Below are 23,801 nucleotides of genomic sequence, written 5' to 3' on the forward strand. Positions count from 1 at the left end.
GAAAAAGTGGTACAAGTGACCTCAAAGGTGCTGCAGAGTGGACTGAGAAAAAGGCAGGGAAGGACACATAAACAAGGAAGGAACCCATATAAGCTCAGCCAACAAGCTAGCAAAGGTGCTTGCCCATCAGATTGGAGCTTGGAAAACTAAACACGTAAATAAAGCAGGATGTAACACCAATAACTAACCTTAAAACTTGTTACTTCCTGGCAGTGCTAGCTACAGTTGTCAAGTTATATGTTTTGCAAACACTACATGGGTAAAAAAACAAAACCCTAAAAAACACTATTTTTGATAAATTAAGGTTTAGCTAAAGGTGTGAAGCCAAACCTATGTGTTGTTTGAATCAGTTAAACTAAACAGGAATTTTGTTTGTGGTTATTATACCTGATTTTTGTCAGTCTTTTTTGTAAGACAGCCCTCACTACACACCAGAACTGTTCCTTTAAGTCCTAGCAGTGCTACCTGTTCTGACATCAGTTTTATTTTAGGAAGTTGTTTTATAGAAAATAAAATAAAATGTTTTTTTAATGCATAATTGTTATTTTGTTTCTAATTAATATATGCATAATTGCAATCACTAAAACCAGTTGGAGTCAGTAACTCAGTCAAATGGCAGTCAGTAATAATCAGTTCTGATATGTCTCACTACCTCCACTATTACCCCTCGGCACCGAGCAGCTGGACTCCTGCTGTGGTTTTGAAGATCATTTGCTTCTTTAATCTAGTGACTCTAATTGCTTTTTTGCTACAGTGCATGCTCAAGTGTCTGTATAAACACACACACACCTGGATTGTATTTGTAAAGACTGTTCCAGATCACAATCTGTTTAATATCTCATCCCCAGTAATCATTCCATGCTCGCTCTCTTGTTTCTTCAAGTGTGTGACCTGTGGCAAAGCCTTCAAGAAGCTGTGGTCGTTGCACGAGCACAACAAGATCGTCCATGGCTACGCCGAGAAGAAGTTCTCCTGCGAGATCTGTGAGAAGAAGTTTTACACGATGGCCCATGTCAGGAAGCACATGGTCGGTGAGTGACAGTAAAATCAACTATCCTGGTTGATCACTTTGTTCCCGTGTGTTTCTTTAGGCTTCCTTTTTCCACATCCTACTGATTGTTTGGCAGGATTTGTTTTGGGTGTTGCTTTCCTTTTCCATTTTCTGGAGAGATAAGCATCTTACTTCCCAGATGGGCTTACCTCACTCTATGCTACTGCAATTTAAGGAGTTCCTATTATCGAAGGACTATTAATAATATGGTCCTAATTAGCCACTTTCTAGTATGGGAGAGATTGGATAGTCATATTCAGACTTAAGATGGAAGAAAAAGATGAAATGGACCCTTTGCCCTCAGCATTTATTTAGTGAAAAATAACCTCAGTGTTGTTCCTTAAATGCTTAGTTTAATTTCAGTCATGAGTGGCTCAGTATTGAATCACACAAACTAAGCATGCTCTGTGTTTGTGCCTTTGTGTAGCCCATACGAAGGACATGCCATTCACCTGTGAAACGTGTGGGAAATCATTCAAGCGCAGCATGTCCCTGAAGGTTCACTCTCTACAGCACTCAGGAGAGAAACCCTTCAAGTGTGAGGTTTGAGCTCCTTTTATACACTGCAGCTCTCCACTTTACTTGAGTGATGAGGTAGATTTAAAGATATTTAAAATTATTGGCGCTGGGAGTGTCATTTAAATCTGAGAAATTCACAGGTTGAGATCAAGTAAACCAGAGTCAGATGTCCAGATGTGCCGGTCTCGATTAAAAAACACTGATCGTTTAAAAAAAACCCCACATAGATCTAGTCAAAGCCTCTCTTAAGAAATGAGAAGTATAGATGAAATTATTTCAGTGAAAGAATGTCTGTTCAAGTTCAATTTGGGAGTTTTTTTTTTTAAACAAGACTGTGACAAAAGACCACCAGCAGGTAGTTATTCAATACTGAAGCGTTTCGCTGGGTGCTTATAGTGACATCATAAATTAGTTTAGGTTGGCTGAGCATAAAGACAGAAAATGGGGAAAATGCTACTCGATTAGATCAGTCCTTGATGATAGAGGTCCCAGCTGGCTGCTGATTATGTCTAAGGTTCACCATACAGGCATGAGAGTGGTATTAAAATCTACTTGTTTAACCCTTTGCAAGAAAGCCTATTTTTAAAAAATATCCACTTTTTTTATGAATGAAAACTGAGCGCCATGTCTAATAGGTTCACAGGAAGGTAAAAAAAAGGGCAGTTTTGATTTAGTAGTACATTTTACAGCCTTGCTCAAGTCAGTCCCAGTGTGCTTTGTTGAAAACACCATACACGACTTCTGCTTTTTCTCCACAATGACTGAAGTACAATCTGTCGAGTCCATCTTTGACAACCAGCTGTAAAACGACTTTGCGTAAAACTGTTTCCTGTGCGCCTTTTCAGAACTGCAGCGAGCGCTTCCAGTACAAATACCAGCTCCGCTCCCATATGAGCATCCACATCGGACACAAGCAGTTCATGTGCCAGTGGTGCGGAAAGGACTTCAACATGAAACAGTACTTCGATGAACACATGAAAACACACACTGGTGAGTCCCTTTCTTTTGGTTGTGTTCATGTTGCTTCAGGGCAGAGCAACATTTATTTTAAAGGAGCATTTAAAAAAGAAAATATTGCAGAGCTGCAAACACTGACACCTTTGTGTCTTTGCAAAGCTTATTTGCACACCCAGCAGATGTGAAGCACTATTATCGTTCATGTTGGAGTTTTTGTGGCCTCCGTGTATTCTTTTGATTTAACTCAGCTTTGCTCTTCAACAAAACTGCTGAAAGAAACACGTGACTCTTTAGCTGCTTGATTGTTTTTATCTTTTATCCGTTTGTTGCCGTGCAGGTAACACCAATTGGACTGTTAGAGTTCTTTTACTGGAAACAGCTGCCTGCCACAGCTGGAAGAGATTCTGGTGGAGAGCATTCAGAGTGAATTAAAACAGTCAAGTCACAGGCCACAAATCAAAACTCTGTTCTGAAAGATACTGAAAAGGTCAGAGGAGAACTGCAGAGTTACTGCAACCAGCCGCCCTCCACGTCAGAATCATTTGATGTATGGCGAATATAAAAACACTGATTCTGTGGCATTAAACTTAACGATGCATGTTGAAAACGTATCGAGCAGGCGTCTTTTGTGTCTCCCGTTTTGCAGGAGAAAAGCCGTACATCTGTGAAATCTGTGGGAAGAGCTTCACGAGCCGGCCCAACATGAAGCGCCACCGCCGCACCCACACCGGAGAAAAGCCATACCCGTGTGAGGTGTGCGGCCAGCGTTTCCGCTTCTCAAACATGCTCAAGGCCCACAGGGAGAAGTGCTTCCGCGTCACCAACCCCATGGTTCCCGACGGCAATGGTGACCCCCTGGGCCTCGACCGGCCCTTGGCGCCACCCGCTGCGGACTCTTCCGGTCAGGCCCAGCTGGGCACGGCACTCCCTGCCACGTCCGTGACTACACCCGCTGCTGCCTCTAGCCCCCACCCCCTCCACAGCACCCAGCTGTCCCTCCCCCTGCTGCACTCCATGGGGGGGCTGCCTCCTACCCCGCATTTACCCCCGCCGCCTCCACTGTTTTCTGCTGGTAGGATGAACTCCAACAACTAACAAATCTCTGTAGCATTGAAAGCACTTTGTTACTTTTTGTTTTATTGTTTTTCTTTGAGCTTTTAAGAGGACTCCTGCAGAGGGAGAGTGATGCGCCTCAGTGACATTTACACAGAGGAGAAGAACAGAAAAAAATGCTACATGGAGGCCTCGTCAAAAAAAGAAAAAAAAAGGAGAAAAAAAAGAACAAAGAACACACACACATAGTAATAAATAATAATTTTTTACTCTATTGAATACAATAGATAACCTCAGAGTCCAGTAGGACGTTTCACCGTTACTTTTCGACTTATAAATTTCACAGATGTGTCCTGCTTTCATTTGGGATTTTTTTTCTGACAACTCGCCTCTCTCCTGAGCCTTGCACAATGTATTGATTGTAGCATCTTTTACGAAATGGTAGGAAGCGCTTCCTAAATCTCCACTCATACTGGGATCATGAGTAGAGGGAGAACCACGTGGTAACGAGAAGAAATGATTTATTTTTTGTTCTCGGCCAAGATGTAGCGAGCGGTTCTGGTCAGACCCAGCAATAACCAAATGCTGATTTGTCTTTGAGCGTATACATGTATATGGCGTTGCCAATAACCAAATCCTGTTAGCTCACCTGCTATAGTTAAGTAATGTAATTCAGCATTTATAATCGATCCTGCACCTTACATTTAACTCCAGTGATATTTAAAGTGTACTCCTAACCGTCTTCGTTTTTATTATTGTGAATAGTGTGTAATTCGTGGCACGTTACGTCATTTCTTTTCATTTTTTTCTAAGGACTTAAGGAGAAGTCGGCCGTGCAATGCAGCGTGTGGCGTTCGTGATGGTGTGTGTGCGTGTTTGAGATGTGAGGCAGAGACTTGAGATAACAATCGTCAGATCAACGTTTAGCTAATCAACATGCGAGCTTTCCCGAGTCAGGAGATGGAGTAATTTGTCGACTCTAATCTTTTTTTTGTTTTTTGCTTTTTTTTGGCTTACATTAAGCAGGCGTGCATCGTCTCCTGCGAGATCTGGCTATGAGATGTTATGGCACTTTTCTGTGACTTGTTAGTAAAACCTGATGTACTCTGACCTACAATATACGTGTAGGATGAAATTGAGTGTTACTGCTATTGTTATTTACTGCTTATTTTCCCAACTAAACACTGTCTGTGTGTTAGATGAGTGTAGGGAGAGCAATGTTCACAAAAACGTGCTTACGTAGCCGAATCAAATGGCCACATTTCATTGCAATCTGATGTAATCCGTGTTGTGAAGTGATAAATACTAAATTATAATCTAACAATTAAAATTCTTAAAGAGTACTGGCAGAGATACATTTTTGGCACATCAGATGTGGCCACTAAAAGGAGCCCTTAGTGTTGAATTATATTATAACAGAGTGATTTATTTTTGTTAAAACAGTAACGTGTAGCAGCTAATTAAAACTGGGGAAGCACAGCGTAATACCCCTGAAAAAAGGCTTTGGCTCTGTGTACACTTTTGGCTATTGTGTGTCATAACCATAGTAGATCTGGAAAAAAAAATCATGATCCGAGTATAAACTGCTTAAAGGAATAGGTTGCAATTATCTTTATTTGCGTTCTTGTTGAGAGCTGAACAAGAAAATTGGTACCACTCAAATATCTTGACTATTTCTTAACCTGCACACCATAGTGACCAGAAATTGTAATTTTTTTTGTACAAATTTAAGATATTTTACTTGTGATTTTTGCGTCGAATTTCACCGACCACTTCATTAGCTACACCCGTAAATTGGTCATTCATGCAAAGAGCTAATCAGCCCGTCACATGGCATGTAGACATGGTCAAGACAACATGCTCAAGTTCAAACTGAGCATCACAAAGCTGATTTGAGTGACTTTGAACATGGTATGGTTGTTGGATTCAGACGGACTGGTCATAGTATTTCAGTCTGAAAAAGACTATAACATGAAAATATCAAGTGAGCAGCAATTCAAGCAGATAGCACTCAAATAAGCACTTGCTCCTAACAAGTTGTGCAGAAGAGCATCTTTAACATATTAGCAGCAGAAGACCACACTGGGCGGCACTCCTGTCAGCTAAGAACAGGAAACTGGATACACGGGCTCACCTTTGCCATTTGGATAGCAGGGAAGAATTAGGGATAAGGAACATGAAAGCATGGATCCAGTCTACCTTTGGTGCTGGTGATGTAATGGGATGGTGGATATTTTCTTGGCACACTTTAGGCTCCTTAGTAGGAACTGAGCATTATTTAAACACCACACCCTACCTGAGTATTGCTCCTAAGCATGTCCATTGCTTCCAGCAGAATAACATGCTGGTTCGAATGATCTCAGACTGGTTTCTTTAACGTGACATTGAGTTTACTGTAGTCAAATCCACAGTCACCATATCTTAACAGAGGTCCAATAGAACACGTTTGGGGTGTGGTGCAACAAGAGACTCATATCATGGATGTAGAGCGAACAAATCTCCAGCAACTGTGTGATGCTGTCATGTCAACGTTGAATCTGTGCCATGAAGATCTAAGGCGGTTCTGAAGGCAAATGGGGTCCAACAACAACTAGCAGGGTGTAACTAAAGAAGTGGCTCGTTAAAGTATTTGCACAGAAAATGCAGAATCTGTAGGCAAGTGACGAGGCTTTCGGTACCAGAATCATTCTGGTTTTCTTCCAGTAGTCATCAATTCCCAAGAAAGAAAGCATATGCCAAAATGCAGTTTCGGAACCTTTGTCTTTTATCATTTAGTCAACCTTTAGGAAGCCGTCACCTAGATGTGCTGGAAGCGTCAAAATACTGTCAGTTTTCCCCAAAGGTTAAGTTAGCAGGCTAGTTTTTGGTTTTCCTGACTGGGAGAGTGTCACTATCCTCGGTTTTATATCAAATCAATTTAAGAGTGGTGCCAATCACTTCATGTAACTCCTATTTGAAAATTAAAATAAGAACTCTTGTTTGACACTTCAGTCGATTTTGCATTCGTATCGGTCTCTGAATACGCACTATCATTCTGCTCCCGCTCACTTTATCTACTTATAGCCTAACTGTAGTATGGCATTAACCTGTAAATATTGTTAAGATGTGCTTCTTCCTTGTGATTTATTCCTCATGTTTACATTCGGAGAGTCAGTTGAATGTGCCCCAAAATGTGTCCTGGCTGGTACTACGGAAAGTTGGAATTTGTGGACATGCTTTTGTAAATGTAATAAGCTGTTTTATATTTAAAAAAAAAAAAAGCACCTTCATGTAGTCTTATGTCTAAGCTCACCCCCTATGTATTTCTTCAATTTCCACGGTTAAACCGTTAGGGCCACGTCAGACGTAATTTAATAATGGTACACTTTGTGTTTTTCTTCATGTGTCCGATACCTGTTTTGTATTTTGGTTTGCTGCTTTTGTACAGAGTCTTGTTTGAGACTGCCCTTTAAATGATTTAAAAGTGTAGAGTTCTTGAACTTAATGTAACTGAACAATATTCTGGCTGTGATTACAGTGAACTCCAGGATTGGAAGTGAGCTAAAAATGAGACATTTGGAGCACTGTGAGGAGGTAATGGCCAACACTGTCAAAGTCAAATGAAACTTTATTGTCATTCGTGACCATACAGTGAATAAAACTCCTTGATTAATGTGCAGAAGAATCTAAAGACATAATAAGACATATAGACATATATGAAACATGCCAGTTAAGATTTAATCTGGTAGGCTGATTGTTTAGTGCTGTTGCTCTCTTGTGGCAACTCGGTAAACTGCACTCCAACCCTTAGATGTACATTAATGTTCATAGTATGTGTCTCGTTATCATCGAAGAAGCATGTAAAAGCTCAAAATTGAGATTTTTCCCACTTCCCTGTTTTAAGAAGCACTAGCCCAAGAGACAACATTGAGATACCGTGGTTACAGGTTGTGTGTTTGCCTTACATATGGAGGGATTTGAATGTTTTTGCGTTATGGATAGTGACAGTAGCTGACAGTAAAGGAGGAAGTATAGTAGTTTATACTACTGATTTATGCACTTTTGTTTTGTGTTTCCAGATACAAGGTGAAAATGGGTAGCAAACATGTATAAATTGAAGTAAATTCCAGCATTAAATTCCTTTTAGGTTTTTTTTAAGGGTTTTTTGTTCAGTGTTGGTCTGAGTTTGTGGTTAGTAAGTTGCACCTTAGTTTTGTTTCCCTGAATAACTTTACTTGCTTGTGGTGTGGCATGTGGCACACCGAGGATGACTCTGTGTTATGCGTCAATCCGCTGGTGTTTCTGCATTCTGGTCAGTCTCTTTAATACTGTCCCACTGTTTAACAAGTATCCGTGACTCTTCCTTGAGGGTGCAATCAGTGCAGGCGGTTTCTGACTGGTTTGCTCACTTCCATTATCAAGAGAAATTACTCTTAGGTGTTTCCACTTTGCCTCTGTTGAAGGGACTTAATATGTGACTATTCTTTTTCATTGCATGAGAAAACATAAGGGAAGGACGGAGTTGCCAAATTCAATTACGAGAAAAACTTTTAGTGCACTTTATCCTTCAATCTAGTGGAGATACAGATATAGTAGCAGTTTCCTTGATCCTTCCTTTCCTTAAAATACTTCCTTGCCTTAAAATGGGAAATTATCAAAATGCAGTTATTGACTAAATGTGTCCTTGGCAATGTTCAGTCCTCTGAAGTGAAATTTAAAGAGAAAAGGGACATCAAAAGTGTACCTGTGTGGAATCAGACCAAGAAACCGGCTGTAAATAAAGGCTTCCAAGCATGCATAGGATAGGAAATCAAAATTCATCATACTGCTCATATTTGAAATGATTTGATGATATTTAAAGCTCAAAATAGTGTATTTGTGCTAAGAATATATTTCTTTTATAACACTTGCACATTGTATCAAATATAGTATAAAGTGGAGGACACAGTAACCAGAGGAATTTGGGTATAAAACTCTAAATTGACTTGTTAATCCTCCTTTGTTTGTTTTTGTGAACTAGTCTTCCTTCAATCCAGCTGCAAAGATAAAGGCCATCTGTGACATCAGAACAAGACTTCAATGAGTTGTAAAGAGGAAATGTATCAGATATGGACATTTATTATCCCAGATATTACCTAAATTGTGAAAAATGAATTAAACAGGCTGTTTTATTATTTTTTTTAAGTGTTTTACAGTGAAACGGCAGTAAAGCTACGATTGTTAGACATGAAAAGGGAAATGTTGCACAGTGTGCAGGAGTCCTGTATTCCAGGCAGGTTGACTCTATGTATTTTGATTAGCCAAATTCTAATTTACTAAGGCTAGCAGCCAAAGGCTTGTATTAGATTAGGCAAAGGTGGACCTGTCCTTGTCCTTAAATGAAGGTTTGTCAGTGATTAAGTGGGTGCCTAGACACCACGGTGACTGTGCATTCTGCAGTGCACCCAAGGTTGCCACATAGCAAACTGTGAGAGTGGCACTTCGGAGAGTGCTCATGGGATTACTAAGGCTACGTTCACACTGCAGGTCTTAATGCTCAATTCCGATTTTTTGATCAAATCCGATTTTTTTGTCTGCTCGTTCACACTACAAATAAAATGCGACAGCAAACGCTCTCTAGTGTGAACGCTCAAAGCGGCTCGCATGCGCAAAAGAAGATGTCACACACAACGCGCTCTGTTTAGACCCAGAGCAACAGTATTGTTTGACTGATGGCCCTTAATATAAAGACTTCGGTCTTCACGTTTCCCAATTTTTGCTTTAAGTTATTTTGTTATTTACATAATAATGTAAATAACCTAATAATGATCCTTATTGCCGTTTAAGAGAGGAGCGGTGCTTCAAAGGATAGCTGTAGATTTCTGTCAGAATCTGCAGATTATACAGTACAAATAAAATGTTTACGTTGTCTTCCCAACAGTTTCACTGACATCTACACTGGATGGCCAGGAAGCGTTCGCGATGTCTTCTCGGGCGCTTCTCTGGCGCTGATAATTGGCTTCAGTCTTGTGTCGGTGACGTAAAAGGCGGATTTAATGCGACTTGACCGTTCAAACAGCAGTCGCTTTCTAAAACATCGGATATGTATCGGATTCAGTACCACATACGAAAGTGACCCAGATCGGATTTGAAAATATCGGATTTGCGCCGTTCACACTGTCATAGCATGATCGGATATGGGTCGCATAGGGTCAAAAAATCGGATTTGATGCGCTTTCGCCTGCAGTGTGAACGTAGCCTTAGTTAGGTCTCTCTCTCTCTCTTTTTTTTCTTTTGAAAGCTGCTAATGATGAAGTGTGTATCCAAAAGAATTTTATTCTGTGGCCTTCACCTTCAAGAAAAGTGTTGGAAATATTGCTGTCTTATTTTAGAAACTGAAACTCATGATGGATATTGGAGAGAAAGTATTGTATTTCTTTTTGTTCTTGAGTAAAGAGTTGATTTTTTTTCTGTTAAATATGTTAGTGTTTGGGTAAACACATGGAGCCCCAAAACTGACAAATCTAATGATACCAAAAAGTAGCATTGTTAGTGCAATACAAATGAGATTTTAAGAGGTTTCACTTGTTCGAAACCACTCGAATATGGACAAAAGTAATTGACCACACACAAGGTGTAATGTGTAGGTTGCCCAGTACTTCTGTCCCAACAGTCTATATTTGGTTGGGTTCTTAAATTTTTTGATTGAGATGAAGCTAATTACCTCCTGGTTTTCACTAATGCCGCACACATTTCCACTAATTGTGAACAAGAAATTGTGTCAAATTTGATTACATTTATAGACAAAGGATTCATCTATTGTGGAAAAAAATGACAAGATCTAAAGCTTTTTATAAAACTTCAATTTACTTGGTTAAACTTTGAAAAGCTAACATAACAGTCTAAATGCTAGCACAAAAATAGTCTTTTGCAGTCTGTTGTGATGTCAAATGGCAAACTGTAGATTGACTATTACTAAGAAACTTTGTTTTTGAATACCTGTTGGCAAAAGAATAGATTGATTAACACTACTGTATGTAATGCTGGCTGGCATAGTTTCATGATAGCTGCCTAGCTAGCCAACAATCCTTGTGGGCACTGTTTTCAGCTAAGCTAGCCACAAAGCGCTCTAAGTTACTCCACAAGTATTACATGAATTTCAAATTAGTCACTGCCATTAACAAATACTCATCCATATTTATTATATATGCATTAGGAGAATTTAACACATGGTGAGGAAAATGAAACATCAGTAGGTCAAAAAGCCTGAATGAAGAAAAACGAGCACGTGATTTGGCAAATAGTAACTGCAATAGTAAAATGAGAAAACCACAGAATACCTGACTGAATTAAATAACTTTGTGTTTGTTTTACTGAATGTTTTATGTGTGTGTGTGTGTGTGTGTGTGTGTGTGTGTGTGTGTGTGTGTGTGTGTGTGTGTGTGTGATATTCCTCAATTCAGGTTAAAATGAATCTTTTGCTACCTTTTGGCAGTTTGAGGGCTCCATATGAACTAAAAGTGGGAAACAAGTGTAATTTTTGCATGAGAAAGTTTAGTTGTTGTTGTTTTTTTTTTTAACATATGTTTTATGGTGGCTTTCCCCTGTTTTTGAGTGAAGCTACATGTGATGGTAACCATAAGCATCAATGCCATAGTCTATTCAAAGCTGTATTATTCACATTCGCATCACATTGCATTTCCCTTACTCATACTGCAGCGGTGTTAAAGAAACCATAATGTGTACTGTTATTTGCTGACTCTCTATAATGTTAACACTACAACTTAGTTAACTCTGGTGTACAAAGCCCATGTGTAGGCAGTAGTCGTCACGTTCAGCTATGATAAAATACTAAAAACAGTACAAGGACAGTAGTGTCTAGAGGTGCTAATAACATTAGACTGTATTTTCTGTCTTTTATTGTATTATTGACTAGTGTTTACTGTCTGTAACACAACAGAGCGTAATGAAATCATTTCAATATTAAACAGTATAGATATATTATTGCAAATTCAGATGTCTTTGTGTTTTGTTTTTTATATTACAGTAGTGCTTTTTTTTGGCAACTTTGCTGCCATCTGTTGGGAAATGCTTATATTTTCCACTCGGATTTAGACACTTTAATATTTTGATTTATTCCACACAGTGCAACAGGTGTCTTTAGGTTACTGACTCTGTAGTTTTAGTCTGAATCAGATTTAAACTTGTAGAAAGACATATATAAAATTATTATAGATCAAAAAGAAACAAAAAAACAAATCCACAGTGTTAATTTGTTATAATTAGAAAAGCTACAACAAAAAATCTAATGCGTAAAATAAAACGGAAGAGAACAATGAACACATTGAGCTGAACATTGATGTCTGTGGCCCTGAACCGTTCTTTGGACTCTGGTACAACAACTGTGAACTAAACAGGTTCATGTTCATAAACGGGGACTGGAGGGGGTTTTACATCTTGGTGAGACGCAAGGTATTCAGTCGCACCCCCAAAACTGAAGCCCCTGAGGCGTACTTGATTTCTTTCAGGATCCCATTCCACTTCTTCTCCATCTCATTATATCTGAGGAGGTTAAGAGACAGTCGTCATTGTTTTTCCCAGGGCTCCTATCTCCCTCATTTGCGTTTAAATTTAAGTAATTAAATATCCACTATGAACTGAAGCAGGACGGTGGCATCTTATGTTGGGTTCACTGAGTAACATTTTAAATACTAACACAATTGAGTAAATACTAAATATAATTAAGATTACAGTTGTGCAAAGACAATTTAACAGTTGAAATAACTTTTTTTTTTTTTTTAAGTCTGTTACGATCTACCTCCAGATGTCGTTCATCTCTTTAGGAAGAACCTCTTCGCTGTCCTCTAAAGGCATCATGGCAAAACCTCCAACGGCGTAGAGGGAACCAGCCAACGACACGAGATTCAGGGAGCTACGTTCCTGAGGAAACGGCACAAAGTCGGACCACCTGCACCGCGTTAACACACACACAGAAAAATGTTCAGTTAGATAAACCATTTAGCCACAGTTTTATTACATTTATTATGATGTGTTGTAACTTTACACTGACTGTGTGCTTTACAACAGATAATTAGAAACAAACTAAACTAAAAAATAAAGTAAAAGAAAAGAAATATAAATATAGGAAACTCACTTGTTGGTAGCGATATCATACACCTCCATAGTGTCTGTCAGGCCGTTGTCAGTGACGCCTCCTGCCACGTATATTTTGTTTTCATGAACGGTGGCTCCACATAAGGAGCGTGCGTGCTTCATGGGCGCGAGCTCCTTCCATTCAAAACGCTTGGCGTCGTAGGCACACATCTTCTTTAGACAGCTCCTTTTTACAAAAGGGACAAAGACTCACAATAGTGACCTCTGAGATAAAGAAAACCCTCCTTTAAATCCTGAAGCCTTTTAGGGTCACACTTTTAATATGAACATTAATATTTTGCTTGAAGCATGTACTCACTTGTTGTCTCCTTTTCCTCCAATCACGTATACAGTGTCATTATGAGATAATGTTGTATGGCCGTAAACTGGGTATGGAATCGGCTCTGATTCGCCCCATTTAAAGGATCTGTGAATGACAAAACACATTATGTAGTTAATTATTAAGGATGACAAACTGAGTGCTTTTTCCCTAAAATTTCATACATGAACTCAAGGCTGTACTCACTGTCTGTCGTATACCAAGACTGAATCCAGCATGTGCTCCTGCTCCTTCAGCTCCTTTCCTCCCAAAACAAAGATGGAGTTCTCAGCCTCGCCCATTCCAAACAGAAAACGGGGAGAAGGCAGGGGAGGCATGCCGAGCCAGTCGGCACTGACCGGGTCGTACTGTGGTCACAGGAGTCAAACATTTGTAAATGTTTACAGTGTACAGAACTACAGTGTAGAAAAATATTTGCACTGAACTATATTTGTATGTGTACCACATGTAATTGGAAGTTTTTCATCTTCTCTTTTCTTTCTACAAACTTTGTCTTGACGTTCTCCTACCTGCAGGAAGTATGAGCACAGTGGATCATCCTTGTTCTGTTCATCAAAGAATAATCCTCCGGCCACAAAGATCTGGTTCTCCTTGGTCACCAGGCTGGCGTGGTTTTTGGGAATCTGTGTGGAAAGTGATGCCAGAAAGCAGTCGTTCCCCGTTGGGTCGTAGGCCACAGCGCCAGCATCATTAACCATCAGGATCAAGTCTCTGACAAACATCCCAAATCGAAGATTATCATTCAGGATGCTTGGGAGAAGGCCCTCTTCATCATCTTTATCTTCACTCTCTCCATCATTCCCTGCTCCACCATCCTCCTCCTCCTTGCTTTTTCTTTTTTTAACTTCTGGCATTTTCCCAGCGTGGGCATCCTTAACCAGCTGGAGTTTCTGCTGCAACTCGGGGTTAGAGGAGATAAGTTTGTGTTTCTCCACTTTTTCTCTCAGATAGTCCTCATTGACAAGACGCAAACGAATGCAGTCCAACAAATTCGGCAGCTCTTTCTCTCTGGTCTCTTTGTTCCGGGACACCCAGTTCATCAAAGCTTCAAATACCTCCTCTTCTGTCTCTACGTTTAGATTGTCATTTGATAAAATGGCTGCCAGCTCACTGGGAAGCAGCTGGAGGAATTCTTCATCTCTGGAGATGAGCTGAAAGCGCTCGCAGGCATAGTTTCGAGCAGAGATGGCCAATCTGGGACAGTCCAGCATCAAGCCGAGCCTGAAGATAGCCAGACAGTTGCTGAGGCTTAGGCGCTTTTGTAAGAAAGACACACATACAGTGAAAATTGAAGGGATCTGGTACATATTAGCGACAGCAAAGATATCCTGGACATTCTGCTCTGTCACATTGATCTTGGAGGTGTACAGATACTTCACGATGAGCCCCATGACACCTGGCTCCACATCCTCCAGGATAATTTCCCTCTTTTTGCTCTCGTCCAGGTCAGAAAGAAAGATGGAGCGGAAGTATGAGCTGCAGGCACACAGAACGAGCCGGTGGCAGGGAAACTCTTTGTCTTTGATCTTCAGCACACAGTCGACCAGCTTATCATTCTCCAGCAGGTCATAGAGGCCATCCTGGAGTAGAGTCTGCTGGTACAATCTGGGCTCATCCGCTGGGTTTATAGGCAGAGCCATCGTTCCTGGCAGAAGAAGTATGAAGAGCCTTTCAGGGGCTAAAGAAATCAAACAAAATGTATCTCCTCTATAACTAAGCTGTTCTAGTTTCTAGCCTGGAAAGAGGATTTAAAAGAGTATTCAGACACACCAGAGACAGCCCACTTCCTCAGCTGTCCTGACCCTTCAACTGAACTCCAACTGGAGGTTTATTTATAGACTGGGTGCTTGGTGTAGAGCAATGGGCTTTATTCTGGAACTTGAAATGTAATATCCATGCTTCCCCTTGTCCCACCTCGAAGTCCACACCGACCCACTCCCAGACAGCTGACACACTGCTTAATGGGAACTGTGTCCAGCATGAGTCATGGCAGACCCTGGAGTACATGGTTTAGTAGGCTTCTCTGAGGGGGTCATCTTAGCATTTTGTAGCATTACATACATGTGACGATGACTCTGTGGAAAACAGAGGAAACTCTGAAATGACTAATAGATTTATTTTAATACTCAGAATGTTTAACATAGTGTTCTTGTTCATTTCAAAGAGAGAGTTATAAATAAGGATTTGGCAATATATTTGTTCAGCTGCTCTTTTAGACCAGTCTTTTTGCTAAGCTAACAGTTCTCAGTTTATTGGTGATCTGATAGGCTGCCACTACCACTATGAAAATTATTGTTTTCTAAAGAGCTGAATTAGTTTAAGTGTTGTTAAGAAGCAATTTATTTTATTTGAACAGAACCAAAACACTTTCATTGAAAAAGAAAGGCATGTAATAACCCAGGTAAAATGGGCCATTTAAGGTTTGACTGTCTTAGCTCTTTAAAAGCTGTCTTTAAAAGTAAACAGTACTTAACATTTAGCATTTGATGTGATTCGTCTGAGATTGCAAGGATGATGGTTCATTTTGCCACAGAAAACTCCATGGTGAGTGACCTGACTTGTTAAAACTTACTCTTCAATAATAAGGTGAATAAGAACCAAATGAACATCTAGACATTTTGATTCATAATCCATGTTGTGCTGTCCTCTGCCAGAAAAATGCAGATAATTTTCTAAATTAAGCAAATTTGTATGAAAAAACATTTTTAATTACCAGCCCAATTTACCCTCATGTATTAGATAAAATGGGTGATTCATTTCAGGTAAAGTGGGCCACCCTCTGAGTTGAGTTTTTTAGATATTTTTAAAGTTCCCCATTTTAAAAATATTTTGATATATTTCTTATTCTATGTCTTACATTCCATTTTCACATTACACTACCTGAAAAAAGGATGAAAGAAACATGTTGATATAGAAGTGATAAATGTGACAGACATCAAAAGTGTTTTAAAAATACAACTAGTGGGTAGAGGAAAGGATGAGAGGGGCTTTGGCTGAGTACAGTGGGACATTTTCACTGATCAGCTGAACCATTTTACCCTGAACACTGCTCGTGTCAAAAAACATGGGACAGCTAATGTCTCAAAAGCTGTAGAGGCTCAAACACTCATGTTTTATTGCATCAGTTTAACACAAAAATATTAAAAACATTTCAGGTAATCATGAAAACACAGTTAAATGTCACACATATTTTTTTTCTTAGTGATTTGCCAAAATTACCTGGTAAATTTACCCTAACAAAAAAAGGGAACCTCCGCCGTTTGATGTTATTAAATCCATTTTATTGCCTTGTTCTGGTCAGAGCAGTGATTCACCACAGGTGTCTGTAGCACTCCCTCCCAACAGTATTCAAAGTGTTTTCCATGTGGAAGCAGCAAACAGGATTCAGTGACAAAGTGCTGATGTAATGCAACAGAAATGGCTCACGGTACTATGACAAGACTCAACACTGACTCATGTAGTGTAAAAAGCGCAAGCAGTTTCATCGGAGAGAACAAAAACCTGCATAAACACACAAAGTACAAATGTTTTCACTAATCTTTACTTTTGCTCTAGACCAATCACAGTCCCGACAATGTAGTTTTATTGTTAGTCCTGGTTAGTATACAGGTGAACTTCACAATATGTTACAGTAAATATTCATTTACTGTAATTTTTTTTCATTAAGTTTTAAATTCTCCCTTAGGTAAAAATACTTAAAATTTTATTTACAGCGAGCTTGTCTGCATCCATTCAAACTCATAATACTGTTAGCATTTGGACAGAACTCACAATTTTCATCATTGTAACCATTCGTTAAAAATTAAATATCTACTCTGCTTTTTCTTTGCTGGGATCTGCGACTGGCTGAGCAGCAGTGGGTGCAGTTGCAGAGGTGGTAGGACTGGTGGCAGCGTTTGGAGGCGGTGCTGGTGGGAGTGGATCGGGATCGTCTATGAGTGCCTGTCTCCTCTCTTGCTCCTTGATCACTTGAATCAGACAGTAGGTCACAAACATGACGATGATGGTGGTTATGGGGAAGCCTGGGAAGGTAATTCCTTGTTAATAAGCTGGTAAGAAATGGCAAAGTTGCCTCATAATTAACAACCAAAATCACCTTTTAGAAGCAGCCGTTTGGCAACCAACTTTGCAAAGTCCAAACTGTTCAAGGCCAGAATGTTGTACAACACAATGCTCCAGAAGTTAAAAGTGTTGAAGATGGCTCTGATGCGCCGAGACATCGCTTCTGACATTGCCATCTGCAAATCATATTTATATACAACATGCACGTTAAATCCCTTATCCTTTATAAACTGCTTATTGATGTGTACAAACAAACTCATCTGACCAACCTCAAAAGAGCTAAATGGCTCCACGGAGAAGAATTTGCCTGTCCACAGCTCAAAGTTGAGACCAAAACAGTTCAGGAAAGCCCAGACCAGGACCACCTGACAGGGTCCCAACCAGAGGATGGTGATGCCGAAGGTGCACAGTGTAGCCACAAGCTCCTCCACCATGTTCTCGTGCTTTCCACCCAGGTAATTATACACATACCTGTGGATTAGGGCTTCATCAGAACCTTTGCTTTTCAAATGATTAACATGACTTTAATATTGGTGGCCTTTTGGAGACACTCACTTGCACAGCCAATCGTTGATCCCTCTGTCGAAGTGACTACAAAACAAAATCAGCTTTAGTACTATAGAATTATACCACATGTACGCCTGGAACCACTCACTTGTGTTCAAGCCTCACTCACGTTTCAGCAAACACATAGAGCATGGTGATGCATTTTGGTGGTTTAGGAGGGTCAAGGTGATCCAGTCTGGATACCGTGTTGATGACTCCAAACATCACAGCTGCTTTCACCCAGTCATACACCAGGTTAAAGTAAGCCAGCCCCACTGGAAACAATGCAGTGACATCAGTTCTGCTGCAAGTTTCCTTTCATCTCAAATAATTGAAATTAAAACTGGAAATTTTTCATGTTAATGTTTGTTTGCATAAAGTCAAAGCTTTTAATTATATGTTAATGTTCAGTCTTCATTTGTGCTTTTTTTTTTGCATGCCATTGGGTTTAAAAATATTAAAACGGGAATTTTCGTGAAGTGGCACAGACCTAGAGCCCAGTCAGACAGGTGCTTCATCAGCTTCAAGTCAGTGGGGATGGTGAGGATGTACATGAAGTGGAAAAGGATGTCCACTACAATGATGACGATAAGGTGGATCACACCGTGCAGGTTGATATTCCACATCTCCCGCTCTTTCCTGGTAAGGTCACACCTGTTGACCTGCAGAGGGCAGCAAACACACATCACAACTACGGAGAAAGCCAGAAACTTTCAGCCTCTGCAGACAACAGGCCCTGTTATTTAGGGATATTTTAAACGTCAGATTTTTTTACTGATGGCGACATAAATGCATGTAAACTTTACATTGTGTGTTCTAAATATCTTCATGAGCAGTAAAGAAAAGTAAAAGAAACCATCAATTTTAGGTCACACGATCGTCATACTTAATAATTTTGTAACCTGTAAAGAATCAAATTCAACTTACTTGAACATAAAATTTATCAAAAGTCATGATAGGCCCGAAATAGAAGAAAGGGAGGTAGAAGTTGTACTTGAGCAGCTCCAAGATGTTGTAGTTGCCATCTTTTCTTTCACAGTTCTCCAGAGCAAAACTCATACAACGCATGATTGTAAACCCACATCCTCCATAGAAGAAAACAGGACGCAACTCAAAGTCCCCTTCCACAAAACCTGCCTGTTTAGAGAAGACATGGGGAATCGACCATGAGAAATGTATAGACAATACACTGAGGTGTTTGGGTGCCAGCAGCTTACCTGCCAGGAAATGAAGGGTTCACACTTGAATGTAGCCAGCGTACAAAGACCAGTGACGAAGCAAAGCCAGCGGATTTTCACTAAAGAGATGCTGTAGAGCAGGATACAGTGGGAGAGGATGAGGGTGACATAGGTCCAGCCCATGCTGGTCCACACAGCAAGCAGGCCATACACCATATATACCAAGGACCGATACTGTGGGACAGAAAAATGGTGTCACCCTTGTGGTTTAAAAGTTTTCATACATTCATCATGGGCATGAATATCATCTTTAACGAGTGAATGATACATACAGGGTCACTTAAATCTTTGAAGGTTCTACAGTGGTTTTTAACTTGATGAACCCAAGAGATATAAACTTGCTCCAAAATCAACATCCTCTAGCTCAACTGAAATTTACAGCAGCCCACATGGACAAGCCAAATATCTCATGGAGAATAGTTTTTATGCTCAAATAAGAAAAAGATTGAGCAATTATAACACATATACAAGAGGTATGTTAGGACGAGTAAAGTTGAGGCTTTCAAACCGAAGAACAATGTCCCAAGTGTCAAGCATGGTGGTGGCAGCATCATGCTCTGGGGATGTTTTGGTGCCACTGGTACACTGGTACATTGCACAAAGTGGACGGAACAATGAAGACTGAGGACAACCTCCAAGTTTTTAACCTTCACCTCAACAACCAAACGGTTAAAACTTAGAAGCAACTGTGTTTTATAATGGCTAAAGCAGGCTAACATTAAGCTTCTGGACTGGCCTTCCCAAGGGGTTGACCTCAACCCTGCTGAAAATTTTTTAGACCACACTTAAAAGGCAGGTTCATGCAAGGAAATCAGACGATTTAAATGAACTCTTGTGCACCCAGTTCTTGTTTTTAAGGTCATTAAAGATGTATGGTGTTAGATCATACCACCCTGGGAAAAGAGCAGCTAAAAAAAACAAAAAAACAAATAAAAGCTCAGCTGTGACAAAGAAGATTTTGAGGTTGCCAGATAATGGTGAGAAATAAACTTGGGTTCATTGCAGTTCAGTGCTTCACTCAGATTATTAACACTAGCAGTAAATATTGGATCTGTCCTATACTACATTAATCCGCCTACAGAAGCTCAATGAAAACAATCCATCAATCTGTCAGGAGAAGCACCTGTGGAGCCAGCATGGAGCAGATCTTGGCAAACAGCACATGACCAGAAAGCGCAAATATGATGTGGTCTCTAAAGGTGGAAAACCACATCAGCCACTCGAAATCTGCAGTTTCCTGTAGACCAGCGAGCACAACAATATTAGAAATATGAGAACACTTCTGCAAACAAATGATGACAAATGAGCTGCATTCATTTTCTTACCATTTTCCTCCCAAAGTAGTACCATCCTGGCTTCACGCTGGTTTTGAAAGTCTTTCTGTTTGCACTGGCTAACAATGGGACAATTGGGGGGGGGGAATACAACATTTTATAGTTTGGTACAGAAGCCAAGTGTTTCTGTGCACCGTGTTTTCTTTTCTTGCCCTTGAGTGCAAATGACAAACCTTTGCTAGATTGACAGTGAAACAAATGTAGGCCAAACAGAGGGACTATTTTCTTCTTGTGCTCGGTGGTATTAATACCGACACCTGTTCTCCTCAGCGTGGTCTACATAGCTCAGACTCCTCAACCTTACACTGTGACACTTCCCCCATATGTATACTTCACAGTGTATTGTCTGTACGTGACTGTGCTACAGTCTCAGATGAACTTTGCATTCGAGGAATCTAATGTATGCTGATCAGGAAAAAGAGGAAAATAATTTAGTCAAGCTTTGTTTTAGTCCTTTTTATGATTTAATTTGCAAGATAATTTGTTTATAAAGTATAGATAGTCTAGGATAGAGTCACGGAATTAATATATGATTAACTAGTACTTCATAGGTATTTCTATGCTATAAATATAAATAGATATCCTTTAAACAAAATGGTCTTCTTAGTAGTTTTCTGTCACCTAGTCCTGTGCTGGTTCATCATATTCTGTACACGTTTAGTTGTTGGTCACCTCTGGCTCAAACATCATTCAAGAAACACATGTGACCAACAAGCAAGCAGAGGGAACTAACCAGGAGCTAGATGCAGATCTCTGGCGTGTGGCATCGACCGACAGGTCCACCTGGACTTTCCAGTTTACCTGGGAAGAGTACTCACCCAACTCTAACACTACACTGGTCCTTTTGAAGTTGAGGTTCTGATTAACTCTGTGTGTGTCTGTCTTAAGCTACCCCAGAATATGAGAATTGACAGCATGTGGAACGTTGCACATATTCCAGTCGAAACCCACTTAGTCCAGTCTGTTGTACCCCCTTCCAACCCCCCTCCAACCATCTGGGTCATTGATGGACAGCTTCCCTACACAGTTAGTAGCATTTTGGATGCTTCTGTGCAGAAACTCTTGAGAGAAATTTGCAAAATTTGTTTAAAGACATTCCTGTGGGAAAAATTAAGCTGTGGACTTACCTGTTAACCTGACATCAGACCTCATTGTGTTAAAGCTTTCAGATACAATTCCTGGTATTTCATTGTTGTAAATAAACCTGTGAACTTTTAACTCAGAGTCCTAAGTTTGAATCCACCTGCACCACCAGTTAGGACAGTTTTCATTATAAATGACCAAATACAGTAGGCTTAATATTCGGATGCTCTTTTTCTGTGTGCATGTGTGTCAGTGTGTTAACTCATACTCACAACTGGACACCTCAAAGATCCAGCTAGTGGCCCAGAACATGGCCAGACACAAAACAGTGTTGTAGAAATAAATCTCATACTTGGGAAGAGCAGCTTTGAGCCCCATGGCGATGCAGTCAGGACAGCACGGAGCTCCGGAGGCTCCTGAATATAAACCACAGAGAAGTCAGAGTACTTTAATCTGTCTGTCACACCTAAAACAGGCGGTGCCAAATAGCATTCCTGAGTTATCCTGCCTACAGTAAGACACATATGCCAGAGGTTCATCCCCTTTCCCCTGATGTTATCTTTTATTTTGGGGATCCTTTGGATCCCAGTCACTGCTGTACTACAGGAAGGGTGGCACATTATTCTTCATGAACAGCTGTAATCCTAAAAATAAACTGAGCCTCACAAAAAGTGTCACAGTCCTACTGCAGTATTTGTATGAGGGCATTTATTACATTATTTTGCATAACCCAACTAAAATAGACCTCTAATCCATCGCTGATTCTAAATTTAGGTAACTGTCATCCGTGAACTTTCTGTGACACATTATCAGAGATGGAAAGTAACAAAAGCCATTTGCTTCCTCTTAACCTGTGACTATCACAGAGGACTTTCCACATTTTTATTGTACTTATCTTTGTACATTTATCAAATGGATTAATAACTGCTAATTTTAAAGATTATTAGTCCAGCTGTCAACGAAGTTTCCACATCCGTTATTCAAAGGAAAGCAGAGCAGTAGGATTTTTTATTTTTTAACACCTCAGAGTAAAAAACCATCAGTGTTGCTATTAGATCACTCTTACTAACACATCAGATTTTAAATAGTACTTTTAAAATGGTATGTTGTTTTTTCTGGTTTATTTACACTTAGGTAGTTTAAATTGAGCAATTCTTAAGCTTTTTGGGACCAGGAACCACTTATAGGATTGCAGTTTTTGACTTAACCGATGATTTACTCAAGGATTTCTCTATGCTCACAAGCTAGCTAGCTGGCTAACAAGGTAAGCTGTGTATAGCAGCAGTGGCTGATTGCACCCTGAGATCTACGAATGACTTCATGACATGATTGGTCACGATGCTGTTGTATCAGAGTTTCTAATAGTCCAGTGATAACATGGGAAGAATTAAGTCACATGACATGCTGGTTTTACTGGCATTAATTAATCACACTTTTCATAGTCGCCATGTTGAGAGGGGTGGAGCTGACAGAGGAACTGAGAGACACTGAAATACCATAGGGGTCATGACTTTTCTGTTACATGGGAGGCCTGCCCTAAAACATATTGTATCATTATTATTTTTATTATTGTTAATATTATTAGTAGTAGTATTTTGACTCTAATAGGTACCAGAATTTGCTTTAGTAAGACTAGAAACTAGCAACTAAGGAACAGTCAGAGTCAGCTATAGCAAAAAATCAGTTAAACCTAAATGAACTGTATTAGTAGGCCTGGTCGGATAGTTTAATATTTGACGGTTAAACGTATCTTACAAGATCATATTTGATTTGATTTGATTTGCATCTGCATAATAAACTGCATAATTCACTATAAGCATGCCCTCCTATTGTGCCAAAGAGTGGTTCTTTTCACTATTTATCTTTTGCTTTGTGGATTCTGATGCCTCTTCTTTGGTACAATAAGAACCTGCTTTCTCCTCCTTATTTAATATATTCTGTTCCAAAAACCTTGCTGTATAATGCCTGATTTTAAGCTTCAATTATTTAAGAATATTGTTTCTTTGACTTGTTTGACACATTTCTCATTTCTCATAAAAAGGTGGAGGGTAAACTGACCGATTAGAATTTAAAGTGCAGCTGCTGCTATTTTTAACTAAACGATTTCTCTCTGATGAATTGCAGCTTAGGCTTGCACACAATGAAACAGCTACGTGTTGCTATAAGAGAAAAATCAAACTCAGCTAAATGAAGCAACAATGAACTACAGTAAAACCCCTTCCTGCTTTCTCTTCATGGTGTCTGAATGAGATGCATGCTGTTGAAATGCCACACGGTCATGCACTTCAGTTTGTCCTCCACACCACCTGTTGTGATACTGACCTTGATCGCAGTAAGCCCAAAGTAGTTGTTAAAGAAAATTCAGATTGTTTCAAAGGCACTTTAAAATGTCACATAAAAAAAGAACATGGAAGGAAAGGTAAAGTTTTGCATCTGCTGTGCTTCCACAGAGTGCAGGTCAAGCTGCAGGTCCCTCTGACTCCCTGAGAGGGAGCTGCCACCCGTTA

At 39.9% G+C, this 23,801-nt stretch overlaps 3 protein-coding genes across 3 annotated transcripts in view; 1 reads left to right on the top strand and 2 right to left on the bottom strand.

The window, feature by feature from the left end:
* Nucleotides 1–10,918, top strand: part of zbtb47b (zinc finger and BTB domain containing 47b) — a 31,373-nt gene extending 20,455 nt beyond the window's left edge. Inside the window, exons 3-6 of the mRNA XM_086306318.1 lie at nt 884–1,031; nt 1,479–1,594; nt 2,416–2,560; nt 3,174–10,918. Coding sequence (XP_086162444.1) covers nt 884–1,031; nt 1,479–1,594; nt 2,416–2,560; nt 3,174–3,622 — 858 coding nt within the window. The 3' untranslated portion in view covers nt 3,623–10,918. The remainder of the gene's footprint in view (nt 1–883; nt 1,032–1,478; nt 1,595–2,415; nt 2,561–3,173) is intronic.
* On the bottom strand, nt 7,055–14,768 carry klhl40b (kelch-like family member 40b). The gene is made up of 6 exons (XM_086306319.1): nt 13,541–14,768; nt 13,218–13,378; nt 13,011–13,118; nt 12,693–12,878; nt 12,357–12,506; nt 7,055–12,100 (listed from the first exon to the last, which is right to left on the bottom strand). The coding sequence occupies exons 1-6, from the start codon at nt 14,669–14,671 to the stop codon at nt 11,989–11,991; spliced, it is 1,848 nt and encodes a 615-aa protein (XP_086162445.1). The 5' UTR covers nt 14,672–14,768; the 3' UTR covers nt 7,055–11,988.
* A 1,356-nt stretch (nt 14,769–16,124) lies between these two features.
* hhatlb (hedgehog acyltransferase like, b) lies at nt 16,125–23,775 on the bottom strand. Its single transcript, XM_086306320.1, has 12 exons — nt 23,617–23,775; nt 21,567–21,710; nt 20,203–20,270; nt 20,001–20,114; nt 18,857–19,051; nt 18,567–18,776; nt 18,130–18,301; nt 17,770–17,914; nt 17,649–17,684; nt 17,363–17,564; nt 17,128–17,269; nt 16,125–17,053 (listed from the first exon to the last, which is right to left on the bottom strand). Exons 2-12 carry the CDS (start codon nt 21,670–21,672, stop codon nt 16,842–16,844), a joined length of 1,602 nt encoding a protein of 533 aa, XP_086162446.1. The 5' UTR covers nt 21,673–21,710; nt 23,617–23,775; the 3' UTR covers nt 16,125–16,841.
* Between the last annotated feature and the right edge of the window lie 26 nt (nt 23,776–23,801).

Source organism: Aulonocara sp. 'chitande type north' Nkhata Bay, linkage group LG9, assembly GCF_057382095.1.
Source record: "Aulonocara sp. 'chitande type north' Nkhata Bay isolate Kocher_YH1m ecotype deep benthic linkage group LG9, A_spYH_male_GT1.1, whole genome shotgun sequence".
In the NCBI taxonomy this organism is placed as follows: Eukaryota; Metazoa; Chordata; class Actinopteri; order Cichliformes; family Cichlidae; genus Aulonocara; species Aulonocara sp. 'chitande type north' Nkhata Bay.